At 57.0% G+C, this 22,959-nt stretch overlaps 1 protein-coding gene across 1 annotated transcript; it reads right to left on the bottom strand.

Moving 5' to 3' along the window:
- Nucleotides 1-1,393: 1,393 nt before the first annotated feature.
- LOC119958848 (pyruvate carboxylase, mitochondrial-like) lies at nucleotides 1,394-22,959 on the bottom strand. The gene is made up of 3 exons (XM_038787352.1): nucleotides 22,672-22,959; nucleotides 11,346-11,486; nucleotides 1,394-1,734 (listed from the first exon to the last, which is right to left on the bottom strand). Exons 1-3 carry the CDS (start codon nucleotides 22,957-22,959, stop codon nucleotides 1,486-1,488), a joined length of 678 nt encoding a protein of 225 aa, XP_038643280.1. The 3' UTR covers nucleotides 1,394-1,485.

Here is a 22,959-nt window from a genome sequence, read left to right on the forward strand (position 1 = left end):
GAGGGGCTCTCAGAGTGGGGCACGGGAAAAGGGGGGATTGGGTGCGTGCATTCCCGGCGCAGAGCAGGAGAGGAGTCGCACCATCTCAGAGGCATCGCTCCCAGTCACCCTGAGCGGAGATTTCAACCCTCCCCCCCCATTAAAATAGCGGGGAATTGGCAGGAGCCGGGTCTGGAAATCATTGGAAGTCCGCTGTGTATACTGAGATCAGCGACGATGGGAGGATGGAAGGAGGGGCAGTGGCTAACTTTGAGGCAGGCAGGAGCCGGGCAGTGTGGCAAGGCCCAGACGGTGGCTGAACAATAGAACGTTAACCGATCCCAGTGAGGTATACAACAGGAGCGGCTCGCTCGTCCTTCGCCGCCCTCTTCGACGCCTCAGAGTGACGCTGAATGTTTTCTGCGCTGAGGGAACCATCTTTCCAAAACCGTTCGGACAACAGGGTCAGGGGTCGCCCTCTCTCGCTGCTGGCAGTGAGAATATATCGCAAACTTGACATATCGCCTGGGCCATGCGAGCGAGAGTGGGCCGGGCAGAAGGGTAAGATCAGGCGTTCAAAATATGGATCTGCACATAGATTTGACGCATAGAAGGGCGATCCCCCACACTTGCTAAGCCGTCGGTGGACCTAAATGGCGGGGAGGGTGAAGGGGGGACATCTGTCGCTCACTTAAATCTGTAAACCTACGTTGCTGCACGATGGATGGAGGTTAACCGGTTGCGATGGGAATACACTTGTGTCGGACGCAAAATACAGAGACAGGGGTTAATGCAACGTTCCCGCTCATCTCGAGGTTAGTGTGTGGGCAGTTAACGCTGACCTGCTCCGGGGGGGGGGGGGGGGGGGGGGGGTCCCAGGTACGTGAGTCTAACGGTTACTTATATACATGTTTCCTTTTGTTCCGCTGGTGGGATGTGGGCCAAAATTGGTTTCCCGTCCGTCGCTATCTCGTTTGCGCACACAGTCATCTCTCGAATATTTCAGCCGCGCCGCGCTTTAGGGCCTAGTCGACGGCGCTCCTTTTGGGAGTTTCCTGGGCCTTGAACCCGTTTCAGAGGCAAATGATGTCCGGCGGTCTCCTATGTTGAGGCGGGGGGTCTCGCCCTCCCACAGGAGGCGCAGGCATTCCCGCCTAAGGCGTGTGCCATGTATACTTTGGCACAAGGGCAGTTGGATTATATAACAGACAATAAGTAGACAGTTTGCAACATGAAGGCAGGGGAGGGAGGGGGGGGGGTGGCGGGGGTCAGACGCTCACTTAAATCAGTCCTGTTGCATTTGAATCTCCCCCCCCTCCCCCCCTGGCGACGGAATAAGGGTCCCGTGAAGTCAGTCCCGCTGCCTTAATGTTAAACATTGGTGGGGAGGTGGGGTTCGATTGGGGCAGGAGGTGGGGGGGGGGGGGGGGGGGGGGAGGGGAGGCAGCGGGTAGGGTCTCCCGGCGGAGGTTGGTCAGGCTGGGCGTGAGGAGGCAGCCGGACGCGTCACTCGATTTCCAGGATGAGGTCGTCGCCCTCGAGGTGCATGTCGCGGGTGACGTAGATTTTCTTGATGGTGCCGGAGATGGGCGAGTTCACCACCGTCTCCATCTTCATGGCGCTCAGCACGCACAGCTGCTTGCCCTTCTCGATCCTGCTGCCCTCCTTCACCTTGATGTCCACCACCTTGCCCGGCATGGGGGCGCCGATCTGGCCCTTGACATCCTTCAGGGCTTTGGGGTGGAAGTGCATCTCCTGTGATTCGGGGGGAGTGGGGTAAGAGAGGCACAGATGAGGTGTGGTTAGACCGTGCACTGAACCCGACCTGACCTCCACAGCTGACCCCCCACCCCCCCATGACAATATTCGGGGGGGGTGAAATGTGACGTTTTACACTATGGCAGGAAAAATAAAAAAGCAGAGAAGGGCGATCCTCCACACTTGCTAAGCCGTCGATAAACCCAAGTTACTGCATGACGGAGGGAGGTTAACCAGTTTCCAGGGCGGTACAGCGTTCAGCTGCCTCGCTGCGCCAGGGACCCTGGTTCGATTCCGGCCTCGGGGGCATGCCTGCCTGGAGTTTGCACGTCCCCCCCCCCCCCCACCGTGCCTGCGTGGGTTCCCTCCGGGTGCTCCGGTTTCCTCCCGCAGTCCGAAGACCGGTTCGATAGATCGGCCTGTAAAAAAATTGCCCCCTTCCTGTCGAAAAGGTCAGGTGGGGGCTACTGGGTTATGGCGATAGGGTGGGGGCGTAGGGCGCTCTCTCAGAGGGTCAGTGCAGACTTGACGGGCCGAATGGCTGTCGGGATTCTATAAATTCTTTCCTGTGCTGTAAGAACGGCTGCCGAACTCCCAAGTGCAGAGGGATCTGGGTGTTCCAGCGCGTGAGTCACCAAAAAGGTGAGCACGCCGGTTCAGTGATTAATTAAGAAGGCTCGTGGAATTCTACCCTTTGTGACAAGAGGAATTGAACAGAAGCGTAAGGACGTTGTACTGGAGATTGGTGAGACCACATGTGCGCAGTTTGGCCTCATTATTTGAGGAAGGTGTGAGTGTGTCGGAGGCAGTTCATAGAACATAGAACAGGACAGCACAGAACAGGCCCTTCGGCCCTCGATGTTGTGCCGAGCCATGATCACCCTACTCAAACCCACGTATCCACCCTATACCCGTAACCCAACAACCCCCCCCTTAACCTTACTTTTTTTTAGGACACTACGGGCAATTTAGCTGACCCTTTGCTGACCCTCTGACACTGCAGCTCTCCCTCAGTACTGACCCTCTGACAGTGCGGCACTCCCTCAGTACTGACCCTCTGACAGTGCAGCTCTCCCTCAGTACTGACCCTCTGACAGTGCGGCACTCCCTCAGTACTGACCCTCTGACAGTGCGGCGCTCCCTCAGTACTGACCCTCTGACAGTGCGGCACTCCCTCAGTACTGACCCTCTGGACAGTGCGGCACTCCCTCAGTACTGACCCTCTGACACTGCAGTGCTCCCTCAGTACTGACCCTCTGACACTGCAGCTCTCCCTCAGTACTGACCCTCTGACAGTGCGGCACTCCCTCAGTACTGACCCTCTGACAGTGCAGCACTCCCTCAGTACTGATCCTCTGACAGTGCGGCACTCCCTCAGTACTGACCCTCTGACAGTGCGGCACTCCCTCAGTACTGACCCTCTGACAGTGCGGCACTCCCTCAGTACTGACCCTCTGACAGTGCAGCTCTCCCTCAGTACTGACCCTCTGACAGTGCGGCACTCCCTCAGTACTGACCCTCTGACAGTGCAGCACTACCTCAGTACTGACCCTCTGACAGTGCGGCGCTCCCTCAGTACTGACCCTCTGACAGTGCGGCGCTCCCTCAGTACTGACCCTCTGACAGTGCAGCCCTCCCTCAGTACTGACCCTCTGACAGTGCGGCACTCCCTCAGTACTGACCCTCTGACAGTGCAGCACTCCCTCAGTACTGACCCTCTGACAGTGCAGCACTCCCTCAGTACTGACCCTCTGACAGTGCAGCACTCCCTCAGTACTGACCCTCTGACAGTGCGGCAATTTAGCATGGCCAATCCACCTAACCCGCACATCTTTGGACTGTGGGAGGAAACCGGAGCACCCGGAGGAAACCCACGCACACAGGGGGAGGACGTGCAGACTCCGCACAGACAGTGACCCAGCCGGGAATCGAACCTGGGACCCTGGAGCTGTGAAGCATTTTGCTAACCACCATCAGAGGAGCTTTGGTGGATCGATACCTAGAATGGGCAGGTTGTCTAATATCGATAAGTTCGACAGACAGGGCTTGTTTCTATGGAGTTTAGAAGAGAGGTTGGGGTGGGTCCCGATTGAAGTATATAAGATCCAGAGCAGTCCCAACAAGGTGGACATGGAAAGGACATTTCTTCTTTTCGTGGAATCCAGAACTCGGGAGGAACTGTTTTAAAATCAGGTGGGGGGGGGAGGGGGGGGGGGGGGGGGGGGGGGGGGGGGGGGGGGGTCAACCTTACAGAACGGAGACGAGGAGAATTATTTTCCCTCAGTGCGACTCTGGAACTCTCTGCTTCAGCAGGAGGCAGAGGGCGGGGTTGGGGGTTCACTGACTATTTTTAAGGCGGAAGTAGACAGATTCTTATTGGGTGAGGAGGTCAAAGGTTATCGGGGGGGGGGTAGACGAAGAATGTGGAAGACGGAAACACGAACAGATCAGCCACGGTCTTATTGAATGGCGGAGCAGGTTCGAATGTCCGACTTTTAAAATCTATGTTCGTAACCCGTGAATCCCCGAAGGACTCCTGTCCACCCCACAGCCTTAAATATATTCAACGATGGAGTTAAATCCTCTGGGATAGAGAATTCCAAAGATTTGCAACTCTTTGAGCGAAGACATTTCTCCTCATCTCGGTCCCAAAATGGCCGACTCCTTCCTGAGTGAAGAAATTTCTCCTCATCTCGGTCCCCAAAATGGCCGACTCCTTCCCCGAGTGAAGAAATTTCTCCTCATCTCGGTCCCCAAAATGGCCGACTCCTTCCCCGAGTGAAGAAATTTCTCCTCATCTCGGTCCCCAAAATGGTCGGCTCCTTCCCTGAGTGAAGAGATTTCACATCTCAGTCCCCAAAATGGCCGACTCCTTCCCCGAGTGAATACATTTCTCCTTATCACTGTCCCCAAAATGGCCGACTCCTTCCCCGAGTGAAGACATTTCTCCTCATCTCAATTTCAAAATGGCCGACTCCTTCCCAGAGCGAAGAAATTTCTCCTCATCACAGTCCCAAAATGGCCGACTCCTTCCCCGAGTGAAGAAATTTCTCCTCATCTCAGTCCCAAAATGGCCGACTCCTTCCCTGAGTGAAGAAATTTCTCCTCATCTCGGTCCCCAAAATGGCCGACTCCTTCCCGAGTGAAGAAATTTCTCCTCATCTCGGTCCCCAAAATGGCCGACTCCTTCCCCGAGTGAAGAAATTTCTCCTCATCTCGGTCCCCAAAATGGCCGACTCCTTCCCCGAGTGAAGAAATTTCTCCTCATCTCGGTCCCCAAAATGGTCGGACTCCTTCCCCGAGTGAAGAGATTTCACATCTCAGACCCCAAAAGGTTTTAGTTCCCTGAAGAACTTGCCATTTCCCTTACTCATTGCTTGTCGCAAGCACATGTTAACCTTCTGTTCCTTGTGTCTCTGAATATCAACACTGACAGGTTTCACACCTTCGAAAAAATATGCAGCTATTTCACTCCAACGAACAAAGTGAATAACTTTCAACTTCTCTACATTTGACTCCATCTGTCATCTTGCTGCCCACTCACCAAAACTGTCAATATCACATTGCAGTCTTGCTGCGACCTCCCTCTACAATTCAGGTTGTTGAAAAGGTATGACTAATACTGTCACTGCAGCATTCCCCCAGTCACGCTGCCCGACAGTGCAGCACTCCCTCAGTACTGACCCTCTGACAGTGCGGCACTCCCTCAGTACTGACCCTCCGACAGTGCAGCACTCCCTCAGTACTGACCCTCTGACAGTGCGGCACTCCCTCAGTACTGACCCTCTGACAGTGCAGCACTCCCTCAGTACTGACCCTCTGACAGTGCGGCACTCCCTCAGTACTGACCCTCTGACAGTGCAGCACTCCCTCAGTACTGACCCTCTGACAGTGCAGCACTCCCTCAGTACTGACCCTCTGACAGTGCAGCACTCCCTCAGTACTGACCCTCTGACAGTACAGCGCTCCCTCAGTACTGACCCTCTGACAGTACAGAGCTCCCTCAGTACTGACCCTCTGACAGTACAGCGCTCCTTCAGTACTGACCCTCTGACAGTACAGCGCTCCCTCAATACTGACCCTCTGACAGTACAGAGCTCCCTCAGTACTGACCCTCTGACAGTACAGCGCTCCCTCAGTACTGACCCTCTGACAGTAAAGCGCTCCCTCAGTACTGACCCTCTGACAGTGCAGCACTCCCTCAGTACTGACCCTCTGACAGTGCAGCACTCCCTCAGTACTGACCCTCTGACAGTGCAGCACTCCCTCAGTACTGACCCTCTGACAGTGCAGCACTCCCTCAGTACTGACCCTCTGACAGTGCGGCACTCCCTCAGTACTGACCCTCTGACAGTGCAGCGCTCCCTCAGTACTGACCCTCTGATAGTGCAGCACTCCCTCAGTACTGACCCTCTGACAGTGCAATGCTCCCTCAGTACTGACCCTCTAACAGTGCAGCATTCCCTCAGTACTGACCCTCTGACAGTACAGCGCTCCCTCAGTACTGACCCTCTGACAGTGCAGCGCTCCCTCAGTACTGACCCTCTGACAGTACAGCGCTCCCTCAGTACTGACCCTCTGACAGTGCAGCACTCCCTCAGTACTGACCCTCTAACAGTGCAGCACTCCCTCAGTACTGACCCTCTGACAGTACAGTGCTCCCTCAGTACTGACCCTCTGACAGTACAGCGCTCCCTCAGTACTGACCCTCTGACAGTGCAGCGCTCCCTCAGTACTGACCCTCTGACAGTACAGCGCTCCCTCAGTACTGACCCTCTGACAGTGCAGCACTCCCTCAGTACTGACCCTCTGACAGTGCGGCACTCCCTCAGTACTGACCCTCTGACAGTGCAGCACTCCCTCAGTACTGACACTCTGACAGTGCAGCACTCCCTCAGTACTGACCCTCTGACAGTGCAGCACTCCCTCAGTACTGACCCTCTGACAGTGCAATGCTCCCTCAGTACTGACCCTCTGACAGTACAGCGCTCCCTCAGTACTGACACTCTGACAGTGCAGTGCTCCCTCAGTACTGACCCTCTGACAGTGCAGCACTCAATCAGTACTGACCCTCTGACAGTGCAATGCTCCCTCAGTACTGACCCTCTAACAGTGCAGCATTCCCTCAGTACTGACCCTCTGACAGTACAGCGCTCCCTCAGTACTGACCCTCTAACAGTGCAGCTCTCCCTCAGTACTGACCCTCTGACAGTACAGCGCTCCCTCAGTACTGACCCTCTGACAGTGCGGCACTCCCTCAGTACTGACCCTCTGACAGTGCAGCACTCCCTCAGTACTGACCCTCTGACAGTGCGGCACTCCCTCAGTACTGACCCACTGACAGTGCAGCACTCCCTCAGTACTGACCCTTTGACAGTGCGGCGCTCCCTCAGTACTGACCCTTTGACAGTGCAGCACTCCCTCAGTACTGACCCTCTGACAGTGCAGCACTCCCTCAGTACTGACCCTCTGACAGTGCAGCACTCCCTCAGTACTGACCCTCTGACAGTGCAGCACTCCCTCAGTACTGACCCTCTGACAGTGCGGCGCTCCCTCAGTACTGACCCTCTGACAGTGCGGCACTCCCTCAGTACTGACCCTCTGACAGTGCAGCACTCCCTCAGTACTGACCCTCTGACAGTGCAGCACTCCCTCAGTACTGACCCTCTGACAGTGCGGCACTCCCTCAGTACTGACCCTCTGACAGTGCAGCACTCCCTCAGTACTGACCCTCTGTCAGTGCGGCACTCCCTCAGTACTGACCCTCTGACAGTGCAGCGCTCCCTCAGTACTGACCCTCTGACAGTGCAGCACTCCCTCAGTACTGACCCTCTGACAGTGCAGCACTCCCTCAGTACTGACCCTCTGACAGTGCAGCGCTCCCTCAGTACTGACCCTCTGACAGTGCAGCACTCCCTCAGTACTGACCCTCTGACAGTGCAGCGCTCCCTCAGTACTGACCCTCTGACAGTGCAGCACTCCCTCAGTACTGACCCTCTGACAGTGCAGCACTCCCTCAGTACTGACCCTCTGACAGTGCGGCACTCCCTCAGTACTGACCCTCTGACAGTGCGGCACTCCCTCAGTACTGACCCTCTGACAGTGCAGCACTCCCTCAGTACTGACCCTCTGACAGTGCGGCACTCCCTCAGTACTGACCCTCTGACAGTGCGGCGCTCCCTCAGTCCTGACCCTCTGACAGTGCGGCACTCCCTCAGTACTGACCCTCTGACAGTGCAGCGCTCCCTCAGTACTGACTCTCTGACAGTGCGGCACTCCCTCAGTACTGACCCTCTGACAGTGCGGCACTCCCTCAGTACTGACCCTCTGACAGTGCGGCACTCCCTCAGTACTGACCCTCTGACAGTGCGGCGCTCCCTCAGTCCTGACCCTCTGACAGTGCAGCACTCCCTCAGTACTGACCCTCTGACAGTGCGGCACTCCCTCAGTACTGACCCTCTGACAGTGCGGCAGTCCCTCAGTACTGACCCTCTGACAGTGCGGCACTCCCTCAGTACTGACTCTCTGACAGTGCAGCACTCCCTCAGTACTGACCCTCTGTCGGGGGGGGGTGGGAATGGCCGAATTGGAGGAGGGCAGGAATGCCGGGAGGGCGATGCGGCTGGCCGAGGAGGTGGAGGCCACCGAGGCGGGCAGGGGGGATCTGACAAGATCCGAGTTTGTGAATGAAGGCGTCGCCCGACTGGATATGGAGTGAGTTCCGACACAGCGGAGCAGCCTGGAGAAGCTGGCATGGTGGGCCCCCGGGGGCGCCTGCTCTCGACAAGCACCCCAGCCTGGCAGAGCCGACCCACAGGCTTCCAGCACAGGCTGGATGCCGAACTTGCTGACATTGTGTGTGTGTGTGTGAGGGAACCGTGCAGTGTCACAGGGCCGCCTCCTCCATCCCCAGACACTAGGTGGCAGCGTTGCTGCATCAGGCGAGCTCTGAGCTGCGCTACCTTGATGCACAGGGAGGAGACGCTTTCTTCTCTGCTTCAGTTCACCGAGAGGCGGCTGGCTACCTTGCTGCAGACCACATACAGCCCCCCCCCCCCACCCCCCCCCCCTCCCCCCCCCCCCCCCCCCCCCCCCCCCCCGCCTTCTGCCGAGCTCGGAGACAACAGCTCCGCTCAGGAGGAGAGGCATCCCCTCGACGTTTGCTTTTTGTGGAATTTGCGAGGAGACAGTGAAACCTCTCACGTCAGTGACCGCACGTCCGGGCTGCTCCTGGGGGCGGCAGGGAGGCACAGCGGTTAGCACTGTCGCCTCACAGCGCCAGGGATGGTCTTCGATTCCGGCCTCGGGCGACAGTCTGTGCGGGGTCTGCACGTTCTCCCCCCCCCCCCCCGTGTCTGCGTGGGTTCCCTCCGGGTGCTCCGGTTGTCCAGGCTAGGTGGGATTGGCCGTGCTAAATTGCCCCTTAGTGTCCAAAGATGTGCAGGTTAGGTGGATTGGCCGTGCTAAATTGCTCTTAGTGTCCAAAGATGTGCAGGTTAGGTGGATTGGCCGTGCTAAATTGCCCTTAGTGTCCAAAGATGTGCAGGTTAGGTGGATTGGCCGTGCTAAATTGCTCTTAGTGTCCAAAGATGTGCAGGTTAGGTGGATTGGCCGTGCTAAATTGCCCCTTAGTGTCCAAAGATGTGCAGGTTAGGTGGATTGGCCGTGCTAAATTGCTCTTAGTGTCCAAAGATGTGCAGGTTAGGTGGATTGGCCGTGCTAAATTGCCCCTTAGTGTCCAAAGATGTGCAGGTTAGGTGGATTGGCCGTGCTAAATTGCTCTTAGTGTCCAAAGATGTGCAGGTTAGGTGGATTGGCCATGCTAAATTGTCCCTTAGTGTCCAAAGATGTGCAGGTTAGGTGGATTGGCCGTGCTAAATTGCCCCTTAGTGTCCAAAGATGCGCAGGTTAGGTGGATTGGCCGTGCTAAATTGCCCCTTAGTGTCCAAAGATGTGCAGGTTAGGTGGATTGGCCGTGCTAAATTGTCCCTTAGTGTCCAAAGATGCGCAGGTTAGGTGGATTGGCTGTGCTAAATTGCCCCTTAGTGTCCAAAGATGTGCAGGTTGGGTGGATTGGCCGTGCTAAATTGCCCCTTAGTGCCCAAAGATGTGCAGGTTAGGTGGATTGGCCGTGCTAAATTGTCCCTTAGCGTCCTAAAATATGCAGGTTAAGTGGATTGAATGTGCTGAATAATAATAATTAATTATAATCTTTGTCAGTGTCACTAGTAGGCTGACATTAACCCTGCAATGAGGTTCCTGTGAAAATCCCCTCGTCGCCACATTCCGGTGCCTGTTCGGGTCACAGAGGGAGAATTCAGAATGTCCGATTCACCCAACAGCACATCTTTCAGGACTTGTGGGAGGAAACCGGAGCCCACGGAGGGAACCCCCGCAGACACGGGGAGAACGTGCAGACTCCGCACAGACAATGACAGAGTCAAACCTGGGACCCTGGAGCTGTGAAGCACCAGTGCTAACCACTGTGCCATTGTGAAATTGCCCCTTAATGTCCAAAGATGTACAGGTTGGGTGGATTGGCCGTGCTAAATTGTCCCTTAGTGCCCAAAGATGTACAGGTTGGGTGGATTGGCCGTGCTAAATTGTCCCTTAGTGCCCAAAGATGTGCAGGTTAGGTGGATTGGCCATGCTAAATTGTCCCTCAGTGTCCAAAGATGTGCAGGTTAGGTGGATTGGTCGTGCTAAATTGCCCCTTAGTGACCAAAGATGTACAGGTTAGGTGGATTGGCCGTTCTAAATTACCCCTTATGTGTCCAAAGATGTGCAGGTTAGGTGGATTGGCCGTGCTAAATTGCCCCTTAGTGTCCAAAGATGTGCAGGTTGGGTGGATTGGCCGTGCTAAATTGCCCCTTAGTGCCCAAAGATGTGCAGGTTAGGTGGATTGGCCGTGCTAAATTGCCCCTTAGTGTCCAAAGATGTGCAGGTTAGGTGGATTGGTCGTGCTAAATTGCCCCTTAGTGCCCAAAGATGTGCAGGTTAGGTGGATTGGCCGTGCTAAATTGCCCCTCAGTGTCCAAAGATGTGCAGGTTAGGTGGATTGGCCGTGCTAAATTGCCCCTTAGAATCTATAGAACAGTACAGCACAGAACAGGCCCTTCGGCCCTCGATGTTGTGCCGAGCAATGATCACCCTACTCAAACTCACGAAACCTGTATACCCGCAACCTAACAATCCCCCCATTAACCTTACACTACGGGCAATTTAGCATGGCCAATCCACCTAACCCAGTGTCCAAAGATGTGCAGGTTGGGTGGATTGGCCGTGCTAAATTGCCCCTTAGTGCCCAAAGATGTGCAGGTTAGGTGGGGCTGGGGAGTGGACCTAGGTAGGGATCTCTTTCAGTGGGTCGGTGCAGAGTCGATGGGCCGAATGGCCACCTTCTGCACTGTAGGGATTCCAAGATTCTTGCTGTCATCGCACCGCTCTGAGTCACCATTGACACATCTGGGCCATGCAGCCCATTTCAGATGGATCAGTGTCGGAACCGATGCAGGTCCCTCGTGCGCCTCTCCTGCCAATAGTGATGGTGCCACAATCGGCTCCATCCCCCCCCCCCCCCCCCCCCCCCCCCCCCCCCGACCTCTCACCTTCATGGCCTGCGTATCCTTGACCAGGACTGAGCGGAGCTGCCCGTTCATCTCGAAGAACACCTCCCTCTGCCCCGCCACGTTCAGGTCGCCCAGTGCGAGTGCTTTGATGTGGAGCGTCTTCCCTCGTTCCAACTCCACCTGCGCAAAGAGAACATCACGTCAAGAAAAACCCCCGCTTCGACAACCCAGCTCTTCCCAGGGGTCCGTGCTTGGGGGACGCGTGCTCTCTTCACCTTATCCAACTGACGTCTCTGCTCTCAAATCCCTCTGTTTATCACCTCCCTCCATCCGTTCATTGTCTATTTGTCCATCTTCCTTTCTATCCATTTAGAACATAGAACATTACAGCGCAGTACGGGCCCTTCGGCCCTCGATGTTGCGCCGACCTGTGAAACCATCTGAAGCCTATCTGACCTACACTATTCCATTTTCATCCATATGTCTATCCAGCGACCACTTAAATGCCCTTAAAGTTGGCGAGTCTACTACTGTTGCTGGCAGGGCGTTCCACACCCCTACTACTCTCTGAGTAAAGAAACTGCAGGTTTCTCTTGACCAGGTTCCCCATGGTCGAGCCCTTGAAGAAAGTAAGGAGGTGTGGGATAGAGGGAAATTTGGCCAATTGGATAAGTAACTGGCTATCAGATAGAAGACAGAGGGTGGTGGTGGATGGAAAATTTTCAGCCTGGAGACCAGTTACCAGCGGTGTACCACAGGGATCAGTGCTGGGTCCTCTGCTATTTGTGATTTTTAATCAATGACTTGGAGGAGGGGGCTGAAGGGTGGGTCAGTAAACTTGCTGATGACACCAAGATTGGAGGAGTAGTGGGTGAGGTGGAGGGCTGTTGTAGGCTGCAAAGAGACATTGATAGGATGCAGAGCTGGGCCGAAAAATGGCAGATGGAGTTTAACCCTGATAAGTGCGAGGTGATTCATTTTGGAAGGGCAAATTTGAATGCGGATTACAGGGTCAACGGCAGGGTTCTGAGGAATGTGGAGGAACAGAGAGATCTTGGGGCTCATGTCCACAGATCTCTGAAGGTTGCAACTCAAGTGGATAGAGCTGTGAAGAAGGCCTATAGTGTGTTAGCGTTTATTAACAGGGGGCTTGAGTTTAAGAGCCGTGGGGTTATGCTGCAACTGTACAGGACCCTTGGTTAGACCACATTTTGAGTATTGTGTGCAGTTCTGGTCACCTCATTATAGGAAGGATGTGGAAGCACTGGAAAGGGTGCAAAGGAGATTTACCAGGATTCTGCCTGGTTTGCAGGATAGGTCTTATGAGGAAAGGTTGAGGGAGCTAGGGCTTTTCTCTTTGGAGCGGAGGAGGATGAGAGGCGACTTAATAGAGGTTTATAAGATGATGAGGGGGATAGATAGAGTGGACGTTCAGAGACTATTTCCTCGGGTGGATGTAGCTGTTACAAGGGGGCATAACTATAAGGTTCAGGGTGGGAGATATAGAAGGGATGTCCGAGGTAGGTTCTTTACTCAGAGAGTGGTTAGGGTGCGGAATGGACTGCCCGCTGTGATAGTGGAGTCGGACACTTTAGGAACTTTCAAGCGGTTAATGGATAGGCACATGGAGCACACCAGAATGACAGGGAGTGGGATAGCTTGATCTTGGTTTCGGACAATGCTCGGCACAACATCGAGGGCCGAAGGGCCTGTTCTGTGCTGTACCGTTCTATGTTATTTTCTCTATCCACAATCTCAGTTTCAACCTCCCTTTCGTTATTGTTAACGGGGTTGATAGCGGGTCGGGTGAAGGGCATTGTTTAATTAAGTACCCAGAGCACTTATAGAGAGAGACCGCCCTCTACTGGGGCTAAATTCACGGCCTGAAGAGGGAGCACGCCGTGTCTGTGGGCACCATCGAGGGCGAAGATGCCCAGTGGGCACCGCGGGGAATGGGGTGTGTCATCGGCCCCGTTAATCACATTTTGGTTCGCTATTTTAACTTTCCGTTGAAGCCGTCTCCCTAAGCAGGAGCTGCTCTTTTGATTCGCCCCTCAGTTTGGGTGACTCCGTTTAATTTTGGCTTAAACAAAATAGCCCAAGGGCAGCACGGTGGCGCAGTGGGTTAGCCCTGTGGCCTCACGGCGCCGAAGTCCCAGGTTCGATCCCGGCTCTGGGTCACTGTCCGTGTGGAGTTTGCACATTCTCCCCGTGTCTGCGTGGGTTTCACCCCCACAACCCAAAGATGTGCAGGGTAGGTGGATTGGCCAGGCTAAATTGCTCCTTAATTGGAAAAAAATGAATTGGGTACTCTAAATTTATTAAAAAAACAAATATAGCCCAACGAAAGACTGTTAGAATGCATCACTGTGCTCCCAACGAAACAGCATTTTTCTTCAAATTGGCATGGTTCCTTTCCATTATTTTCCCGGGAGCTGTCGAGTTCCTTGAATTAGTTCGTTTGCACATTTATTTCACTGCTACACTCAAAAGAGTGTAACGAGCGGCGCCTGGGACACGGGGATCGTAGGCAGGACGAAGCCATGTGTGATGCTGCGTCCTGTAACTAAACCGTTGATGAGGAAAAGTATTGGTGGCTGGTTCCACGCTTCACCGACCGTGGCTTTGGATTGAGACCCGTTTTGGGCGGGTATAGCGGGGTGTTCCTTGGTGCTCGACCCCGCTATCATACAGGGCTTTTTTTTTTGTCCGGTGGTGGGGGGGTGGGATGCCTTACCTCACTTCCTGCACTGATGATCTCGCCAGCTCAGGAAGTGATCCGGGCGCCATTTTGAAATGGCGCCCCGATCTCTCTGCCTCCCCACCGCGGCCTCCGGACAGCCCCCCCCACCCAACATACTTCATAAGGGGTCCTCGAACCTCCTCCCCCCCCCCCCCCACCTCTTAAGGGCAGGGGACCCCCCCGCCCGGGCCCGATCCCTGGCACGGGCAACCTGGGCACCTCGGCATTGCCCAAAGGCACACTCAAACATGTAAAGACGGTTTCGGCAGATCTCGTTAGGTCTCACGAGGCGTTCCGAGCGTCGGGAATCTCGCCAGGTGTGACGGCCTCGCCACGTCACCGGGATGGGCGTGACCTCCCCCACCAGCCTCCCCGAACAGGCGCCGGAATGTGGCGACTAGGGGCTCTTCATTTGAAGCCTACTCGTGACGATCAGCGATTTTCATTTCACTTCATTTTTTTTCCCACCAGGCCGTTCCATCGTGTTCCTTGAGCCATCGATCTGCTTCCTTCCTTCTCCATCCATTTGTGCGAATCGGACCCCTCTTCGCCTTTGATGCCAACCACATCCATTTCCCATCGCGCTGTGGCCATCCCACTGTGCTCTCCGCAGACCTCGACCACCCCCCCCAACCCTTAAATGGTTATCAACGCCGTGGATCCTTCCGAGGACGTGAGCGGATTTAGGAACGTCGCTCCCTCCCTCTCTCTCTCTCTCGACGGAATTTTAATCTTTGCTCCCGTCAACTCCCATCCATCAATTCACTGTCAAGAGTCGCGCACTAATTGAAAATCGCTTCATTCAAATTAGTCGATAATTTGAAAGGCTTTGCCCCTTGAGTTCAGGTTGCCCTTTTACGCTGCTTAATTCTAACCACCGGCTTCGCTTAAAGAAACCAGATCCTTGGGCGTAAAGTGAGTGAGTCGGTGGGAGGTGACAGCAGGGGGTTGGTGCGGTCGGCTGCACCAAGAGGCAGTAGTGGTGAAGCGAGAACTGGGGCGTCAATCCCGCCCCCGCCGTGTCCCGAATTCTCCGCCCCCCCCCCGAGATTCGGCGGGGAGCGGGAATCACGCAGCGCTGGTCGGCAGGGGCGGGAATCACGCAGTGCTGGTCGGCAGGGGGCGGGAATCACGCAGCGCTGGTCGGCAGGGGCGGGAATCACGCAGCGCTGGTCGGCGGGGGCGGGAATCACGCAGCGCTGGTCGGCAGGGGCGGGAATCACGCAGCGCTGGTCGGCGGGGGCGGGAATCACGCAGCGCTGGTCGGCAGGGGAGGGAATCACGCAGCGCTGGTCGGCAGGGGCGGGAATCACGCAGCGCTGGTTGGCAGGGGGCGGGAATCACGCAGCGCTGGTCGGCGGGGGCGGGAATCACGTAGTGCTGGTCGGCGGGGGCGGGAATCACGCAGCGCTGGTCGGCGGGGGCGGGAATCACGCAGCGCTGGTCGGCGGGGGCGGGAATCACGCAGCGCTGGTCGGCGGGGGGCGGGAATCACGCAGCGCTGGTCGGCGGGGGCGGGAATCACGCAGCGCTGGTCGGCAGGGGCGGGAATCACGCAGCGCTGGTCGGCGGGGGCGGGAATCACGCAGCGCTGGTCGGCGGGGGGCGGGAATCACGCAGCGCTGGTCGGCAGGCCCTGGATACAAACATGCGACACAGCAAGGGAGGAGAAATTATGAGCCATCGCTTTGCCTCTATCCTCCTCCTCTGGTCCCGTCCCAGTCCCCAACCTCGGCCTGGTCTCTCCCGGCAATGCAGGTGGAGGAGGCCATTCAGCCCCTCGGGCCCAGTCCACCATTCAACTCCGGCATCAACGCCACCTTTCCGCCCGATCCCCGTATCGTTAGCGCCATTGGCATCTAGAAATCTATCAGCCTCTGCTTCCAACACACTCGCCCGCTGCGCCTCTTGATAGCCTAACCAACAGAGAGCAAATTACTAAAGCAATGCTGGAGTCTGAGACAGAGACAGAAAATGCTGGACAACCTCAGCAGGTCTGACAGCGTCTGTGGAAATTAGGCGGTGTCTATTTGCGCCGTAGCACTAAGCTGTGGCACGTCCCACTCCAGCGCACTCTCAGTGCCAGAGTGCTGGCTGCTGCCCTGAAGCGAACAAGTTGGCTTGACTCAGACCAACGATAAAGTTCACCTTCAACCCACTTTCGGGGTGCGGTGCAGTCCTCGAACGATTCCCCGCATTCATTCCACCTCTCAGTTGTCAACGGTCCTCCCAGCTTCCGGCCTTTCCGGGGGGGGGGGGAACGCTGAAGAGAGGCAACCGGGAAATTTTCAGGAAATGAGGCTCCCAAACTTCCCGGTGAAGCCAGAGGCTGCGGAGGATTGGCCGTGGTATTTTTTTTTCTCACGGTCGAAAAAAATTATTTGCGTGAGGTATTGTCGAAGAAAGGCGCCTCCTCCTCAAGTGGGGTCGGAAACATTGGCCGGAGTTCTGAACGCTGGCGGGGGTGGGTGGGGGGGGGGGGGAGTCTTTGTTTCCGACAGCAGCGCACACCCAACCCACCGGCGGGGCTTCCCAGCGGAGTGGGGCGGTCTCACTGGGAAATTCGATTGGCACGCCGTCTCTTGTTGCCACCGAACGCAAATTCCCGGAAATACTGCGGAATTCCGCCATTTCTATCCCTCTTCGTGCGAAAGGGAGTTTCGAACACGTTGACTTCAAAGCGCTCTGTCGCAGGAGGGTGCTAAATCTGCAGCGTTTAATTGTAATTAACTGTGAGAAGATTTGAGCAGACAGGTGCAGAATTGGAAATCATCTCCTCAGAGGCCGGTGAACGGTGACTGATTCATCGATCAAATACTTCCACATTTCCCAGTCCCATCAACATCCTCAAGACATGCCATCATGCAGGTGGAATTGTGCAGAGGGTGTTGGGTTACACTGTGTGAGAGAGAGAGAGGGAGCCTTACTCTGTATCCAACCCCGTGCTGTACCTGTCCTGGGAATGTTTGATGGGGACAGTGTAGAGGGAGCTTTACTCTGTATCTAACCCCGTCTGTACCTGTCCTGGGAGTGTTTGATGGGGACAGTGTAGAGGGATCTTTACTCTGCATCTAACCCTGTGCTGTCCCTTTCCTGGGAGTGATTGATAGGGACAGTGTAGAGGGAGCTTTACTCTGTATCTAACCCCGTGCTGTACCTGTCCTGGGAGTGTTTGATGGGGACAGTGTAGAGGGAGCTTTACTCTGTATCTAACCCCGTGCTGTATCTGTCCTGGGAGTGTTTGATAGAGACAGTGTAGAGGGAGCCTTACTCTGTATCTAACCCCGTGCTGTACCTGTCCTGGGAGTGTTTGATGGGGGACAGTGTAGAGGGACTTAACTCTGTATCTAACCCCGTGCTGTACCTGTCCTGGGAGTGTTTGATGGGGACGGTGTAGAGGGAGCTTTACTCTGTACCTAACCCCGTGCTGTGAGTGAGGGGAAGACGAGTGGCGTGCGGGAGACTGGGACCTGGATCCGTGCACTGGATTGAGGGATTCAAGATTAATGTCCTCTGGGAGCTCGATAATCACTGAGTGTTGAGCAAGACAGTAATGGGAGTAATTTGAGATGCAGAAATAGAATATTCATGAAGCACATCATTAAAGCTCAGTTTGTTTGAGTTCATTAACAAAAATACTCTGGGACAATAATAGATGCCAGTTAAAGTGAGTGATATGTTTATTTAGAAAGTGCCTTCATGTCTTCAACAATTCGGAATAAAGAGATCTCTCTGCAGATATCCCTTCTTCCGTTGGGGATGCGGGGGCCCAGCATTTGTTGCCCGTCCCTAATTGCCCCCTTGAACCGAGGCCGGGTCGGAGAATCCCCGAGGGGGGGGGTGGGGGTGCGAGAATCGCGCCCCGACGCCGGCTTCACCATGACTCAGCGCCGTCGGGGGCCATTGACAGCCCCCCCCCCCCCCCGGTGATTCTCCGATCCCTGATGGGCCGAGTGGCCGACGAATTTGGCCTAGTCCCCACGGGGTGGCCCGCTATCGGGCTGCCGATCGGCGGGTGTGCTGGTTCGGTGGGGGCCTACTTTACTCCGCGCCGGACCCCTGTCGGGCTCCGCCATGTTGCCCCGGGGGGGGGGGGGGGGGGGTCCAGCGCGGAGAAGGGAAACCCCCGCGCATGCGCGGAAATACGGCGACCGTTCTGCGCTGACTCGCGCGGGCCGTTCGCCGCCGGCTGGAGCTGGGGCGACCACTCTGGCGGCAGCCTAGCCCCCCTAGAAAGGGGAGAATTCCTCACCTTCGGGGGCCGTCGAGGCCGGAGTCGCTGGCGCCGAGTTTCACGCCGACCTGGGGACATAGCTCCATCATTAGAGAATCCCGCTCCGAGTGTCTCGCTCGGCCATTTCAGAGGGGGCGGTTAATAGCCCATTGCTGAGAGTCTGTAGGCCAGACCGGGGTAAGGATGGCAGATTTACCCCAAAAGGGGACATTAGTGAACCAGATGGGGGGGGTTTTTCCGGACAATCGCTGATCGTTGTCGCGGTCGCCGTTACCGAGACCGAGCTTTACAATTCTAGATTTTATTCACTGAATTTAAATTCCACCAGCCGGCGGGGTGGGACTCGAACCCGTGTCCCCCCCCCCCCCCCCCCCCCCCCCCCCCCGAACTAATGCTGGGGCCTCCCCGGTTGCATGAGACCACCATCTCCCTGAAAATGCTGCCCGTTATATCTGGAGGAAGTGAATACGGGGAAGGGGGGGGCAGAAGTTTTGCCTCCGCCGTACAAAAGCACCTGGTTCGGCTAGGCCGGAGCCTGAACTTTTCGGGTGTCTGGGCCCGCTGCCAGATTACGCTCTCTCGAACCTTGATCGGCAACAGGCGGGACACCTGTCTGCTGGGGGGGGAGGGGGAGAACACCGGGGGGGAGGGGGAACACTGGGGGGGAGGGGGAACCCCAGGGGGAGGGGGAACCCCGCCTTGGAGACAAACTCCAGGCACAGCGCTGCAGTGGCAGGAAGAGGCACTGCAGGGGCGTGCCTGGGCATGGAGGGGAAGGGATGCCTGAGATGTGGGCGAGTGAGCGGAGGGGGGTGGTCGCGATTGGAGCCCGTCCGGGAGAGGGCTCCCGCGGGATTCTCCACAGCTTTTGCGTCTCGTGAGGCCTACCCGGAATTTCACGGGGCGTCGGAATCAGAACCCGGGCAAAATGGCGGTGACCAAACGGCCGAGGGCCCCGGCCTCTCCGGGCGCCGTTCAGTACAGGCCCACACAAACGTGGACCAGGCGGAATGGCGCCCGGGGGGCCCTTCCAGCCCATCGGAGGCCGTTGGGTGGCCAGGGGGTGGCGCAGCCTGGCCCCCCCCCCCCCCCGCTAGCCTGCAACGTGGACGCACTGCCAAGGTGCCCGGGTGTCACTGCCAAGGTGGAGGGGGTATGTCGTGTGGGAGGCACAGGGCAGGTCAGAAGGGGCCTCTGGGATGTGGGGGCAGTGACTCGTGGGCCCTGTCGGTGGAGGGGGGGGGGGGGGGGGCGAGGGACCCCAATAGTTGGGTCTCCTCATTTGCGAGGATTTGGGGTGGGGGGGGGTGGGGGGAAGGGTGCCACTGCCCGTGGTTGTGGAGTGGGGAGGCCCACAAGCCCAGGGCACTCTTTCAAAATGGCTGCCTGATCTCCGAGGTGGCCAAAGTGATCCCCGACTCCCCTAACATACTGTGGGTGGGTATATGACCCCCCCCCCCCTCCGCCCCACTGCCTCAATCAGGGCAGCAGCCCCCCCCCCCCCCCCCCCGAGCGATGGCGCGTGGGCAAAAAATGCCAGCGTGACAGTGCGAACCTGGCACCTTTCACGCGGTGGTGATTAGGCCGGGGGTGCCCTGCACGGATGTTGTTTGGGGGGGGGGGGTGCAGAGGGCCCAGGGACCTCCTCATAGTGAGTTAGGACTTGCCGGTCAGGAGCACGAGGGACATATTTAAAAATGGCGTCCCGACCTCTCGCCGCACTGTGGCGTTCTGGCGAGCAGAGCTTCCCACTGCTAAGGCCCCCTGTCTAACCCGACTGGCGTTCGGTAGCGTGTGCTCCTCGGCGCTCCGAGCAGTGGGAAACACGCGGCTTTCCCCGCTCGCTGTGGCACTTAGCTCCCATTCAGTTAAATCGCGGCCAGAAACGTTTCCGTCCGATCGCGTCCCCTGTTTCTAGTGATGTGGGTTGAGGGATCAGTGTTGGCCCTGGCAAACTCTCTGTCCTTCTTCCAGTTGTGGCCGTCTGTGGCGATCTTTCATACTCGCCTGACGGGGCGGGGGTCTGCTGCCGGAGGGGTGGGGGAGGGGGAGGTTGACATCTCATTTGAAAGGTGGAATTCGAAGAGCCAACAGGTTAGTTCTGAATACACGGGAGATGGTGTGTGTGTTCGTTTATGAGAGCTCGTGTTTCTTTATGCGTGAGCGAGTGCGTCTGTGCGTTCGTGCGCGCGCAGGCACGTAGGCCTGGATTCTCCCCTATCCGGCGGGGTGGGGTGGGGGGTCCCGGCGTGTCGGAGTGGCGTGAACCACTCCGGCGTCGGGCTGCCCCAAAGGTGCGGAAGTCTCCGCAGCTTTAGAGGACAAGCCCTCACATTGAGGGGCTAGGCCCGCGCCGGAGTGGTTGGCGCCCCGCCGGTTGGCGTGAACGGCCTTTGGCGCCACGGCCGAAAAGACTTCGCCGGCCGGCGTAAATCTGCGCATGCGCCGGAGCGTCAGCGGCTGCTGAAGACTATGGCGAAGGCGGAAGAAAAAGAGTGCCCCCATGGCACAGGCCTGCCCGCCGATCGGTGGGCCCCGATCGCGGGCCAGGCCACCGTGGGGGCACCCCCCGGGTCCAGATCGCCGTGCGCCCCCCCCAGGACCCGCCCGCGCCGCCTGCTCCCGCCGGTCAGGTAGGTGGTTCAATCCACGCCGGCGGGAGAGGCCTGACAGCGGCGGGACTTCGGCCCTTCGCTGGCCGGAGAATCGCCGGGGGGAGGGGCCCACCGACCAGCGCGGTGCGATTCCCGCCCCCACCGAATCTCTGGTGGCGGAGAATTCGGGACACGGCGGGGGCAGGATTGATGCTGGCGGGGGAGGGGGGGTCGGAGAATCCAGCCCGTGGTGTTTGTGTTTGCGTGCGTGTGTGTTTGCCTACACAAACCCGCGTGCGTTTTGAGTGTGCGTGCGAGAGTGCGTGTGTTCATGCGTGTTTGTGCGTGCGCACGTGAGTGCGCGGGCGTATTCATTGGGGGGGGGGTGTGGCCTGCGCGTTTCTGCATGCGTGCGTTTGTGGGTGTTTGTGCCCACGCACGCGTGTGTGTGTGTGTGTGTGTGCGTGAGCATATTCATGTGCGTTTGTGCGAGTCTGTGCATGTGCGTTTGCGCACGCTTGTGCGTGTGAAATAAAATAAGGCCCGGCTCGTCGAGAGCACTGAGCGGAGATTGCTTATTCTTCTTGCCCGCCGCACAGAACCAGGTGCCAAGCTGCCCGTGGGCAGGTCACTGGGTTAATTGCACCCTAGGATTAGATTGTAAAGCCGGATCTAACCTATGTCAGCCTCCAGTGTATAGCAGCGGTGTGAGGAGGCCCAGGGCTGTGATCTGACTGATGGAAAGCTTTCTTCACCACAAACAAACGTCCCCTCGGCTGCGACGTGACTCAGTTATGTCTAAACTCGGGCCGCCTGAGCAGTTAACGTCAGATTGGATCCCACGCACAGAAGCACAGTTTGCCTTGCACACTGTGACTTCCTGCCCCCTCCTCGCTCCCTCCTTTTCGCGCCCCACCCCGCGGAGTTCCTCCTCACTACGTCTCCAGCATTCCCTGATGGAGCATGGGAAATTATCTTGAAATGACAGAGGGATTTAATCGGGGCAGACATTGTCGGGGTAGAATATAATAGAACCGCTACAGTGCACAAGGAGGCCTTTTGGCCCATTTTGATCCTCCGAAAGAGCACCCTAAGTAGGCGCACTCCCCCACCCTAAGCCCGTAACCCCACCTAACCTGCACATCTTTGGACACTAAGGGGCAGTTTAGCACGGCCAATCCACCTAATCTGCACATTTTTGGACACTAAGGGACAATTTAGCACGGCCAATCCACCTAACCTGCATATCTTTGGACACTAAGGGACACTTTAGCACGGCCAATCCACCTAACCTGTACATCTTTGGACACGAAGGGACAATTTAGCACGGCCAATCCACCTAACCTGTACATCTTTGGACACGAAGGGACAATTTAGCACGGCCAATCCACCTAACCTGTACATCTTTGGGCTGTGGGAGGAAACCGGAGCACCCGGAGGAAACCCACGCAGACACGGGGGGGGGAGAACGTGCAAACTCCGCACGGACAGTCAGCCGAGGCCGGAATCGAAACCCGGGTCCCTGGCGCCGTGAGGCAGCGGTGCTAACCAATGTGCCGGCCTGAAGCAGGCCTTCCCCTGTAGCGAATGGGGCCTTCCACTTGTGGGGCGGACCAATACTTAGTGGGGAGAATGTGGAACTCGCTCCTGCAGGGAGTGGGTGAGGTGGAGAGGGAGGGGGGAAAGGGCGAGGAGATGTTGAGGGGGATGAGGTGAAGGGAGGCGTGACTGGAGCAGGCCGGCCGGGCGGAACCGGCTGCTGTCTGCACTCCGCCGCAGCCGGTAAACGCTCACCTGGAACACCTCCGCGATCTTGGGTCCCTCCAGGAAGAGGCGCGTGTTGAGGCACTCCACGGGCCCGAACTGAGCGGTGAACTCCTTGAAGTCGTCGAACACCTTGGGGTACATGGCGGACGACATGACGTCCTCGGCTGTGACCTCGTCCACGTGCCGAGCCTGCAGGTCCTTCTCCAGGGTGTCAAAGTTCAGGGGTGAGAGGGAGGCCCCCGGACGGCCTTCGATCTGAGGCAAATCCTTCAGTACCTGGCAGAAAAAACATAAACCAACAACCTCGTCAGCCAT

This window comes from Scyliorhinus canicula, chromosome 31 (assembly GCF_902713615.1).
Source record: "Scyliorhinus canicula chromosome 31, sScyCan1.1, whole genome shotgun sequence".
Taxonomy (NCBI): domain Eukaryota; kingdom Metazoa; phylum Chordata; class Chondrichthyes; order Carcharhiniformes; family Scyliorhinidae; genus Scyliorhinus; species Scyliorhinus canicula.